Raw genomic sequence first — 13,108 nt, 5'->3', positions numbered from 1 at the left:
ACACACACGCTCCTTTCTCTACTCGCCCTGTCACTCCTGACATTTTCTAAACCCGTAGAAGAAACGTTAAAGATAAAAGAAAGATGCCGGCCACAGAGAAGGACCTGGCTGAGGACGCTCCGTGGAAGAAGATCCAGCAGAACACCTTCACCCGCTGGATCAACGAGCACCTGAAGTGCGTCAACAAGCGGATCGCGGACCTGCAGCTGGACCTGGGCGACGGCCTGCGGCTCATCGCGCTGCTGGAGGTGCTGAGCCACAAGAAGATGTACCGCAAGTACCACCCGAGGCCCACCTTCAGGCAGATGAAGCTGGAGAACGTGTCGGTGGCGCTGGAGTTCCTGGACAAGGAGAACATCAAGCTGGTCTCCATAGGTGAGTCCGGAGCTCCGCCGGCTTCCGTCCGTCCGTCCGTCCGTCCGCTCATCAGTCTGGAAGTTTCTCCCGAGCCTCCTAAACTTTTAATGAGTCGCAACGCTGTTAAAGAAGGGTCCGAACACGACAGGAGAACTTTTACTACTAATAATACACGTTTTAGTGACATTAGATCCCATTTTGACCAGTTTGGGTCCCAGCTAGCCCCAACACACGCCGTTCTCTCGTGTGGGGAGGGCGCCCACGCCAAATTACGTTCAGAAATGCGGCACTGTAATATCGCCTTGCTTTTCGACAAAAATACACACTTCACAAAGTATGATAAGGTCTTTTCTGAATCATTATGAGCAGCTGTTCAGTTCGGCATATATAAGAAAGGCACAAAGCAGTTCCTTAATTCTATAAAACCTCAATTTGTATAAGTGGTTCACGCTGTACTGAGGTGAAAGACGACTGTGGGAATCGGAGGCAAATCACTTCTAAAAAGTGAGATTTTATTGAAGAAAGTGTCGGTTGGTGGATAATGTGTAAGCCGAATTGAAGAGTGACTCCTCGGGATTTAGAAAAGGTCGAGTTATATTTCAGAGGGTGTGTGTGTGTAGCCTGTTCACACTTCAGTCCATTCATTAGTCTGGAAGCTCACTGAGGACGTTAGGCCAAAGTCCGTTCAAAATCCTGGCAATTTAGATCGCAGTGCTTGTCGACAAAACTGTATTCCTCATAAATTATTTCTCAGTATGTTTTATTAAACCAATAGCAGCAACTCTTCCATTCGGCATACATACAATCCACCAAGCAGCTTTTCTTTCCTACAAAATCTCAACTTTTATAGGTTTTTCATGCCGCTCGCTGCCGCCCACACAGTCGACCTTGGGAATCGGATTTATAAAAGGTGAGACTTTATGGAAGGAAGTGCTGCTGCCGTCTATGGGATTATATTCATGCTGAATTAAAGAATGTCTTATAGTTTTATCTCTAGGCTAATAAAAGCGACATTAAATTGCCAGCTTTTTTGAATGGAGTTTGGCGTGAGGTTCTTTGATACCAGAGACAGAACACATTGTGGCTACTACTGGGACCCGAACTGAGTGAATGGGACCGAGTCTCACTAAACCATTATCAGTAATGCTAGACCCTCCGTTAACAGGCCCACGACTCATTTGCGGACTCAGAGAAGGCTGAATCATAGTTTACAGGGTGTGGAGGTTTGTCGATAAGCGAGAGGTGTGTGAGTGGAGTTTGGAGGGAGGTTCAGGAGGTGTGTGTGTGTGTGTGTGTGTGTGTGTGTATGTATGTGTGTGCAGGAGACAGGAGGACCAGAGTGTTTTAAGGAGACCTGGCCTCCTCCACTTAGCTCCCAGTGGCTCACAAGACAAACGTCTGTGGACATCTGTCAGGTGGAAGGTGATGAGACAGAGGCTCTGCTTTTAAACCACTTGTTATTCTGTTATGCCATAAACACTTCACTGTGATTCACAAACACTGTCTGTCTGTCTGCCTGTCTGTCTGCCTGTCTGCCTGTCTGTCTGCCTGTCTGTCTGTCTCTCGGTCAGGCTTGACTTGTTGAGAAACATGTAGAGTTGAAGGTCTCATTTTCCAGATCGGCCTCTCTCCCTTATGAAATTGTCCCCGATCCTGTTCCTGTTGTACTCTATAGAAGGTGACATCATCACCTGGCGCCACAGACCAGCCAATAGCAGAGGGCCATTTGTTTAGCGTTAGATGTCAGGCTTCACACAGGTGTGTTCACTTTCTGTTTAACGGAGCGACAGAACAGCTGTAAAGGTGAAGAAGAGAAGTGTGAGCTCTGGTTTATAGGAAAATAATCCAACATCTGTATTGGGAGGAGGAGGAGAGAGACAGGAGGAGGAGGAGGAGGAGAGAGACAGGAGGAGGAGGAGGAGGAGAGAGACAGGAGGAGGAGGAGAGAGACAGGGAGACAGGAGGAGAGAGACAGGAGGAGGAGGAGGAGAGAGACAGGAGGAGGAGGAGGAGAGAGACAGGAGGAGCAGAGAGACAGGAGGAGGAGCAGAGAGACAGGAGGAGGAGGAGAGAGACAGGAGGAGCAGAGAGACGGGAGGAGGAGGAGAGAGACAGGAGGAGGAGGAGGAGAGAGACAGGAGGAGGAGCAGAGGGACAGGAGGAGGAGCAGAGAGACAGGAGGAGGAGGAGAGAGACAGGAGGAGCAGGAGAGAGACAGGGAGACAGGAGGAGGAGCAGAGAGACGGGAGGAGGAGGAGAGAGACAGGAGGAGCAGAGAGACAGGAGGAGGAGATTTTCATGACAAAAAGTTTGTTATCATATTGTGTGATGATGAAATTATAAGTTTTGCGCTTTTAATTTTTCAGTAATGAAAAAAAGTAGGAATCAGATATTTTCTTGCTGGAATGAAGTGTTTTCCTGCTGAATCTGACAGAAGAGTCAAAAAAATAGGAGAGTTGGGCAACCTGGCAACTTATCTGTGATGGCTCCAGCAGACCAGAGACCAGGGGCCAGGGGCCAGGGGCCAGAGACCAGGGGCCAGGGGCCAGGGGCCTGTACTAGCTCTCTGGAAACAGGGAGTCACCGCTCCTACTGGATCCTGATATGGACAAATATACAAATGGAAATCACAATAAAAAACTGAAAACTGTTTGGCCATTTCTGAATGAACAGACAGTATGAAGTGCTGTTGGCATGGCAACGTGTTTACAGACCAGGAGAATCACTTTGTTTTCCATGATAACTTATTATATCAGAGACATAGCAGGTAGGATACTTAACTGACCATATTATTAATGGATTAAAGTTACTGTTGCATATTAATTGCGCTGACTTATTTTAATTGGATTCCCGACAGTGTCTGGTTCAGTGTATTTCATATTCCATTACCACAGCCCCGAAGAACATGAGGCCGACTTTATGAATAGAAAATCTTTTACAGCCTCAGTGTGCCACAAACTATTTTATCAATGAAAAATATTCCCACTGTGTCCTGATGACAGACAGTTCCTCCAGTCATCCTCTCTAGCCTTGGAAGCAGAAACAACTTTTACTTTTCATGGTTATGTTTTGTAATGCTGACAGTTATTCATTATAAGAATTTGTTCTTCTTGAGAGAAGAACCCAATGTTAGCAGCTATCCATTTCTTTCAGATTGAAAATGTCAGCAGGAAATATTAGGGCTTATATCATCCTATAATCAGGTCTATTCTCTGTGGCTTTTATTGTTGGATTAGCCTATTTTATTATTTTTGCCTATTTTTAGACTATTATTTTACAGTTTTGCACTTATAGGCCTGTTCTGTGTCCTTTTCCCCGCTGAATCATATTACTCTTGCTGTGCAACAATCTAATTTCCCCACGGGGATCAATAGTTTCATCTTATCTTATCCGAGTTGTCTGATGTGGATCTGTCCATGTTGCATGTGATTGGCTATTCGCCTCTTTCATGTGAACGCGCTCGTAGCTGATAGGTCAATCCTGGGTTTGACGGAGGATGACGCTGAAATGACGGAGGGAGCTGTGAACGCACCGCAGCTCTCCTGTCAGAGCGCCGAGACGCTCTGAGGTGCCGCTACCTGGTCAGAGGTCAGAGGTCAGAGGTCAGAGGTCAGAGGTCATGTTCTCACCTGGAGGAAACAGAGCTCAGGGAAACGGATCAGAACGTGATGACAGTGAACGCAGCTCAGCCTCAGTCTGCCAGCTGTCTGTCTGTGTGTGTGTGTGTGTGTGTGTGTGTGTGTGTGTGTGTGTGTGTGTGTGTGTGTGTGTGTGCGCAGAGAGTCAACAGGCTGATAAACACCTACACACCTACACACACCTACACACACACACACACACACACACATATATATAATGTTGCTTTTGTAACATGCATCTGATGCCTGTATGAGTGACATCATCTCTCAGATGTCTGAGGTCGGGCCTGTGGGCGATCACAGGTGTGTGTGTGTGTGTGTGTGTGTGTGTGTGTGGTGGGGGGGGGGGGGGTACGGTGAATACTTCAAAGCTCAGGATTCTTGTGTCCTGGCCAGCAGTGTGTGTGTGTGTGTGTGTGTGTGTGTGTGTGTGTGAGAGAGTGTTTTACAGGTTTTTCTCTGAAACAAAGACAGGATGTTTCAGTTTGTTAGCAGCTGCAGATTCTTAAAGAGAGAGAGAGACAGGAGGAGGAGGAGGAGAGAGACAGGAGGAGGAGGAGGAGGAGAGAGACAGGAGGAGCAGATAGACAGGAGGAGGAGGAGCAGAGAGACAGGAGGAGAGAGACAGGTAGAGGAGGAGAGAGACAGGAGGAGAGAGACAGACAGGAGGAGCAGAGAGACAGTAGGAGGAGAGAGGAGGAGGAGGAGGAGAGAGACAGGAGGAGCAGAGAGACAGGAGGAGGAGCAGAGAGAGACAGGAGGTGGAGAGAGACAGGAGGAGCAGAGAGACAGGAGGAGCAGAGAGAGACAGGAGGAGCAGAGAGAGACAGGAGGAGCAGAGAGACAGGAGGAGGAGCAGAGAGACAGGAGGAGCAGAGAGAGACAGGAGGAGCAGAGAGACAGGAGGAGCAGAGAGAGACAGGAGGAGCAGAGAGAGACAGGAGGAGCAGAGAGACAGGAGGAGCAGAGAGACAGGAGGAGCAGAGAGAGACAGGAGGAGCAGAGAGACAGGAGGAGCAGAGAGACAGGAGGAGCAGAGAGAGACAGGAGGAGCAGAGAGACAGGAGGAGCAGAGAGACAGGAGGAGCAGAGAGAGACAGGAGGAGCAGAGAGACAGGAGGAGCAGAGAGAGACAGGACTGGGTGGGGTTGGAGCGCGCTCAGTGATGTAAAACTGCAGGTTTGATTTTCCACAGTGGAGAGGAAATGACTGAGTTCTCTGGGTGGGACACACACACACACACACACACACACACTTACACACTTACACACACACACACACACACACACACACACACACACACACACACACACACACACACACACACACACACACACAGTGAGACCTCAGCAGTTCAGTGTTGTTTCAGTTGTTGCTGCTGCAGCAAGTCGAATTTAGCCACTCAGTGTCATCAGAAACACTGACTGAGAGGAGAGGAGATAAGGAGAGGAGAGGAGGAGAGGAGAGGAGAGGAGAGGAGGGGGGAGGAGGAGGAGAGGAGAAGTTAACAGAGGTTTTGTTGTCTGCCAGGTAGTGTTGGTTTGTCAGATACCTCACCTCCATGATGAGATGACTGGACAAGAGGAGGAGGGAGAGAGGGAGGGAGAGAGGGAGGGAGGAAAGGAGCTATAGAGGAAGGGAGTGGTGGGAACGGAAAGAGAGAGGAGGTTTGCTGTCAAATGAAAACGATGTAGCAGCATCTTTTAGAGCTCTGTGTGTGTGTGTGTGTGTGTGTGTGTGTAGCGCAGGCCCTCAGAGGCCCCTGTCTGTCTGCAACACACACTTTTAATTCTTATATTCTATATATATATATTGTTAAATATTTTTTGTGGTGTGATGTTGAGTGTGACCTGCATGAGACGCCCAGCACACAGAACATGTGGAGTATTTGTTTCAGATGAATGTCACTCAGCAGGTTTCACACTGATCAGCTGTTTGAAAGGTGTCTGGATGCTCCCGGGACGTCCCGCTGGGTGAAGGGTAGATGGGACGTCCCGCTGGGTGAAGGGTAGATGGGACGTCCCGCTGGGTGAAGGCAAGTGTGAACAGTGAAAGTTTAGCAGTAAAGTTAGAGGTTTTTGGACCGAGTCTTCTGGAGTAAACGACAACAGGAAAACATTCTGAACAGAAGGCAAAGCAGCTTTGTTTGTATCGCACATTTCATACACTGAGGCAATTCAAAATAAAAAATACAGTAAAGGTAAAAAAAAAATTACAATTTTAAAAAGTGCAAAAGTACAGACAGGAGATCCACAAGATAAAAGACTTAAAACTAGTGCAGTTCAGATAAAGTGAGATGGAAAGATAAAAGAAAAGACAGTGCAAGAGGATTAGAAAAGTGAAAAAGTGCATTAAAATCACATTTAAAGGAAAACACATGAATAGATAAATATTACAGTGCAGATGAGTGTCGCCCTAGGTTTCTTAAAAAGCCCTGGTGAACAGAAACGTTTTAAGCCCTGATTTAAAAAAAGAAGAAAGACTTCTCTGGTGCATATTGTTGATATTTACAGCTGTTTCTGCATTGTTTATATACTGTGTGATATGTAATAATGTATGTGACCTCATGAGAAATGACACCAGAACAGTGGAACTCCATGATCTGCCTGTTCAAAACCCTGAAGCTGCAGTCGGAGCAGAGATCGACTCTTGTATAATGATTTAAAAAAAAAAAAAATAAGTTCAATAAGTGTGAAAATCCAGATCTGTTTTGGTGAAGTGATGCAGAATAAGATATTTGCATTATGACAACAGAGACGCATCAAAGCACACAGCCAGGAATCTGATTTTCAGGTTTATTCAAATGTGGAGGAAGAGACCAGACTATATATTTATAGATCCACTGAGGCTCTGTTGTGTCCCAGACTGCGGCTCAGATCAGATCAGATCAGATCAGTCCAGACCGGCTGGTTTGTACGGTGGCCCAGAGAGCTCAATGCACTGCAACTTAAGAAAACACATGCAAACAGACAAAACACAAAGAAAACACGGGACACGCTTGTTGTTCAATGCTTTGTGACTTTTACTGAAGTCGGATACTGGTCAGTGGTGTTGGAAAATGAGCTAAAATGTACGTTTTTTTGTTTTATTTCAACATTGTGATTAGGGCTGAACGATTTTGAAAAAATATCTAATTGCGATTATTTTGACTGAAATTGCAATTGCGATATGATTTGCGATATTAGAGGGAATGATCATTTTTACATCATTATTCTCATTTTCATTGAAAAACGTATTAAAATTATTATGGTGTGATTTTTGCGGGGATCTGTACCAAACAAAGATGTTTTCTTAAGTCTGTAGAATATGATGTGTAGGCCAGGACATCTCTGCAGCACCACAATATTCACTTTAAAATGCTATTTTGACACATTTCACCTTTAACAAATATTGCGCCTCCTGCGATTTGAAAATTGCAGTAGGCCATATTGCGATTTCGATAAAATTAATTGATTCATTTAATTGTTGATTAATTGTTCAGCCCTAATCGTGATCGCATGATTCATTGAACAACAAGCGTGTCCCAGCCCACTTTTTTGTGTCCCCTGGAAACGGATCCGTTTCTGTATTTAGTTGTGTTGTGTGTATATGGTTGTGTTGTGTGTATTTGGTTGTGTTGTGTGTATTTGGTTGTGTTGTGTTGTGTGTATATGGTTGTGTTGTGTGTATTTGGTTGTGTTGTGTGTATTTGGTTGTGTTGTGTCTATTTGGTTGTGTTGTGTCTATTTAGTTGTGTTGTGTGTATTTGGTTGTGTTGTGTTGTGTCTATTTGGTTGTGTTGTGTGTATATGGTTGTGTTGTGTGTATTTGGCTGTGTTGTGTGTATTTGCAGCACACGTGTTTTCAAATTGATGAAGATGTTTTCTTTAATTTGCTTGTGTTTTGTCTATTTGCATGTGTTTTCTTAAGCTGCAGTGCATTGAGCTCTCTGGGCCACCGTAGGTTTGACTGTCTGGTGATTTGAATGACAGGAAGGCTTCAGTCCGTCCACCTCGACATTTGAATAAAGTTGAAAATCTGATCTCAGTCTGTCCGTGAATAATCCCACAACAGCCTCTTATCTGGAGCTCGCGTGCAGTGTGTGTGTGTATGTGTGTGTGTGTGTGTGTGTGTGTGTGGGGACCGGGCTCCACCCTGCTTCATATTCACCAGCTGTGGTTTCCGTGGCGACCGGGGGATTGAGTTGGTTTTGGTTCCACATCCATCTCTAAACCTAAAACATGTTGTTGGGCGACTGGGTTTGACTTTTCCCAGCGGAGAGTTTTTACTTTCAACTGTTTCTCCAAAGGTTTCAGTGGAGAGTTTTAGTTTCATGTTTTCTAAATGTCGCTCTCTTTTGCTTTCAGTGGAGAACTTTAGTATCATGTTTTTAGAGAATATCAGTAAGTTTTGGTTTCAATGGAGAGTTTTAGTTTCATGTTTTCTAAATGTTGCTCTCTTTTGCTTTCAGTGGAGAACTTTAGTATCTCTGTTTTTAGAGAATATCAGTAAGTTTTGGTTTCAATGGAGAGTTTTAGTTTCATGTTTTCTAAATGTTACTCTCTTTTGCTTTCAATGGAGAACTTTAGTATCATGTTTTAGAGAATATCAGTAAGTATTGGTTTCAGTGGAGAGTTTTAGTGTCCTGTGGTTTGAATGCTGCTTTTGGAAACCATCAAGTATTGGTTTCAATGGAGAGTTTTAGTCTCAGAGTATTGCATTAGTGTTGGTTGTAACAGATAGTTTGAGCTGAACCTTTTCTAAATGTTAATCTCTGTTGGGAGTTAGTGTCCCGCGGTCTGAAGGCTGTTTTCTGGAGAACAGCATTAGTATTTATTTCAGTGGAGAGTTTTAGTCTCAGAGAGTCTAGACGCTGTGTCAGAGTTTCATTAGTATGTGAAACAGTGAAGTGAAGCTCACAAAGCTTTATTAACACACAGTGAGGCACGATCACTACTCTACCGGAGCCTGATATAATAAACACATTGAATACTTTACAGAGCCACTGTGTAGTTAATGATATTAAATTGAATGTTAATTTCTAATGTTCAGAGGATCTGTTTTCTATTCATAGTATTCCCATGATGTCACATGTATTTCCTACCAATATGGTGCTTCACCGTACACGCAGCTGATTGGCTGTGGCTGCCGTCTGATTATAATCAGATGTTAATTTATTACAGTCACCTGATATTAAGTTGGAACAGAACACTGTGACTTGGGGGTAGAATCTGCTGGTAATGCTGCACAAAATTCACATTCAGGTTAATTTAAAGTGGAATATTCGTCTCATTAATACAGTCTACAAAAAACATATGAAGAATGAGAGAAAGTGACTAGAACAGCAGTAAAGTGGACAGAATAAAATCAAACCAGTAAGGTGAACAGTCACACAATAAAACCAGGAGAATAAAATCCAGTCAACTCTGGAATAAACTGAGAGTTTTAGTGTCCTGCAGTCTCTCCTTCCTGTCTCTCCTTCCTGTCTCTCCTTCCTGTCTCTCCTTCCTGTCTCTCCTTCCTGTCTCTCCACCTTCAGCACACACTGTGGAGGTGGAGTGAACTGCCAGGCTTTATCACCCTGAGATTGCAAAACCTTGTAGGTGTGTGTGTGTGTGTGTGTGTGTGTGTGTGTGTGTGTGTGTTAGGTGTTGGCCAATGTCTTGAGCAGTTACTTATGATACTGTAGTGTGTGTGTCTGTGTGTGTGTGTGTGTGTGTGTGTGTGTGTGTGTGTGTATGTGTGTGTGTGTGTGTGTGTGTTACCTGGTTGGCTGTGGGCCAGTGTCTCCAGCAGGCAGCTGGATTGTGTTGGCCAGCTTCTTGTGCAGACAGGTGTGTGTGTGTGTGTGTGTGTGTGTGTGTGTGTGTGTGGGTGGATCCTGGTTTACTGTTCAGCATGTCTGTCATAGATGAAAGAGCTGCCTGGCATGTCGTTAGGCCACGCCCACAAACGGCCACAAATACAAATACAAATACAAATACAAATACATCCATTTTTTTCTGAGGTTGATTTTCTGTGTTCTGATAATTGATAATAATAAAAAACTTTCAAAACACGGTTACAAAGTGCTTTACAATAAAAACAGAACACATTAGAAGCACAGAGAGATTAGAATGAACTAAAAGCCATAAAAATAGACACATTATAAACACAAAGGGAGTAAAAACACAAAATAAAAAAATAAAAATAATAGGCATGAAATTAAAAACAAATGAAAATGAAGTAATATAAGGAGGCAGCTCAGGTACAATCAGGAAAAGCTTTCCGATAAAAGTACTTTTTAAGAAGAGACTTGAGAGAAGATGCTGACTTCGCTCCAGAGCCTCGATGATGATGATGATGATGATGATGTGAAATTAGAGCTGCAACTAACGATTGTTTTCATTGTCGATTAATCTGTGGATTGTTTTCTCGATTAATCGATTAGTTGTTTGGTCTGTAAAAATGTCAGAAAATGGTGAAAAATGTGGATCAGTGTTTCCCAAAGCCCAAGATGACGTCCTCAAATGTCTTGTTTTGTCCACAACCCAAAGATATTCAGTTTACTGTCATAGAGGAGGAAAGAAACCAGAAAATATTCACATTTAAGAAGCTGGAATCAGAGAATTTTAACTTATTTTTCTTAAAAAATTACTCAAACCGATTAATCGATTATCAAAATAGTTGGATATTAATTTAATAGTTGACAACTAATCAATAAATCGTTGCAGCTCTCTGTGAAATGCATTATGCTGTCACCTTTTTAAACAGCTGCATCATCATTATAATTAAATTATGTCACTACATGCTAACAAGCTAACAAACCTCTGATCACCAGAGGAGTCGTGTTGCGTTCTGAGACTTCGAGAAAAAAAACGTTTTCATGATCCTGCTGCTGTTTGACAAACATGAAAAGCAGCAGTAACGACACATTTTTTTTTACACCAAATACATTTCACATCAGTTATTACAACACAGAAGATGTTGATTTATTGTTTTGTTCATAGAAGCTGAACGGGGTTTCACACTCTGCTGTGTTTCAACTAGAGACCCGGCCTCTCTCTCTCTCTCTCTCTCTCTCTGACTCATCCTCCATCACTTTACTCTTGGATGATCCCTCCCTGCGTTAAGCCCCGCCCCCCAACATCCTGTTTCAACATGAAAAGCATCAAATCAAGGAAGTGAAGATGCTGTTTAAAGGTGTTTAAAGGTCCATATGGTGTAAAGCAGGACTCCCTGTAGCACCCAATAATGTAATAATTTCCTGAAAATGTAATAACTTGACCAATAATGTAATAAAATGTCCTGACTGATATTGTAATAACATTTTACTGATAATGTAATACTGTAATGTAATAAATTTTATTACATTTTCAGGCGTTATTACATTTTCAGGAAATGATTACATTATTGGGTGCTACACTCCCCTCTCCTCTGTGATGATAAAGGAGTTGGATGGTCTATCTAAACATGGTGAAAGTATCAAAACTAAATCCACACAATCCATATTAGTGCAGCGAGCCTCTAAACGAGCCGTTTGGACTTCCGTAACTTTGTGATGTCACAAAGGTTCGCTCATTATCATTTTTGTAAGAAATAATAGACTAACAAAGTGTTTTTTTCAAAGCGGTTGAGCGGTTGTCGTTGTTTATTACCGGAGAGTTTTCCCTACCTGTAGCCGCCGGGCCGCGGCGTCTCACGTTTCACTCTGGAAACGGTTAGCCAATCGGAACGGAGGGGGTCATTAATATTAATGAGCCTTAAAGACACGGAGACAGAAACGGCCTGTTCTTGGTAAGGCTCAGAGAGATGCTGGAAAATGAACGTGGAGAAATGGATTGAGAGTGTTTTTGGTTCATGACACCACACACACAGCTTTGCATGGACAGAAAGACACTAAATAAAACTCTGGACAGAGGAGGATATGGAACCTGTAATAGTTACCAGTCTCTTCTGAAACATGGTACAGCCCTTGTGTAAGAAATTAATTCCCTGAAGTTCATCATCAGTCAGTAGCTGTAAACTCCGGAGGATCCGGTGTGGAGAAGAGTCTCATTTAGTCAACAAGGACTTTGGTTTATTTGGTTCATTTTTTTCAGATTTTCTCATGAAACTCTTCAGTTGGATGTTAGTATCGTTGCATGGATGTTGGATTTCATCACATTCTGCCGTCTCATCTGAAAGTATTTAACAGTGTTCCATATTAAAGCCTGTGAGCTGTGTCACAGCATTATACAGAACATACAGTATAATGTATCTGCTGCAGTTTCATGGTGAGCGGCATTCAAAACATCCCAGCTTTATTTCCCTGTGTGTGTGTGTGTGTGTGTGTGTGTGTGTGTGTGTGTGTGTGTGTGTGTGTGTGGAGAAACTGCTCACTCTGAGAACCAGCCCAACAGGATCTGCTGCTGGCTGTTGTGACCTTAACCAGAGTCTGTGACCTCTCTCTCTCTCTCTCACTCACTCACACACACACACACACACACACACACAGTCTTAACCTGGTTTCCTCTGGGGGCCTCAGGCTGTGTTTTTGAAGAGTGACTCTCTCCCTCTCTTTGAATTTGTATGGAATGATTGAAACGTCTGTCTGTCTGTCTCTCTGTCTGTTGTCTGTCTGTCTCTCTGTCTCTCTGTCTCTCTGTCTCTCTCTCTGTCTGTCTGTCTGTCTGTCTCTCTGTCTGTCTGTCTGTCTCTCTCTCTGTCTCTCTGTCTGTCTCTCTGTCTGTCTGTCTGTCTGTCTGTGTCTCTCTCTCAGCCTAAAGATCACTTGATTAAATTTCAGTGTTCATCTTGAATTTCCACCATAAGACGATTGTCATTTTTTTTTTTGCCATAACTATTACGCTGCGTTCATGTGCCGGTGGGAAAGTCCGACATCCGGGACTTCAGAGTCGGCTGCTGCAGCGTTGCGTTCACTTGCTGTTCAGAATGAGGAAAACCATTTGTTGTTGACATTGTTAGTGGACTGGATTCACTGGAGGAGGAGGAGGAGGAGGAGGAGGAGGAGGAGGAGGAGGAGGAGGAGGGGGGAAACATGGTGTGGTGGGTTTGGAGTGTGTAGCACGGCTGCTTTTGGCACACACACACACACACACACACACACACACACACACACACACACACACACTCTCTGACACACATTAACTAAC

General features: G+C 43.8%; 1 protein-coding gene across 1 annotated transcript; it reads left to right on the top strand.

Annotated features, from left to right (window-relative positions):
• On the top strand, nucleotides 1-2,198 carry LOC139660356 (filamin-B-like). Its single transcript, XM_071538471.1, has 2 exons — nucleotides 1-375; nucleotides 1,929-2,198. The coding sequence occupies exons 1-2, from the start codon at nucleotides 84-86 to the stop codon at nucleotides 1,940-1,942; spliced, it is 306 nt and encodes a 101-aa protein (XP_071394572.1). The 5' UTR covers nucleotides 1-83; the 3' UTR covers nucleotides 1,943-2,198.
• Nucleotides 2,199-13,108: the final 10,910 nt, after the last annotated feature.

Source organism: Centroberyx affinis, unplaced genomic scaffold, assembly GCF_046629955.1.
Source record: "Centroberyx affinis isolate AG114_WGS23_722 - 3 ecotype Tasmania unplaced genomic scaffold, CSIRO-AGI_Caff_v1 ptg003280l_1, whole genome shotgun sequence".
Classification (NCBI taxonomy): domain Eukaryota; kingdom Metazoa; phylum Chordata; class Actinopteri; order Beryciformes; family Berycidae; genus Centroberyx; species Centroberyx affinis.
Note: the sequence above shows the minus strand (reverse complement) of the source record. Positions and strands in the feature narration are given on the sequence as shown.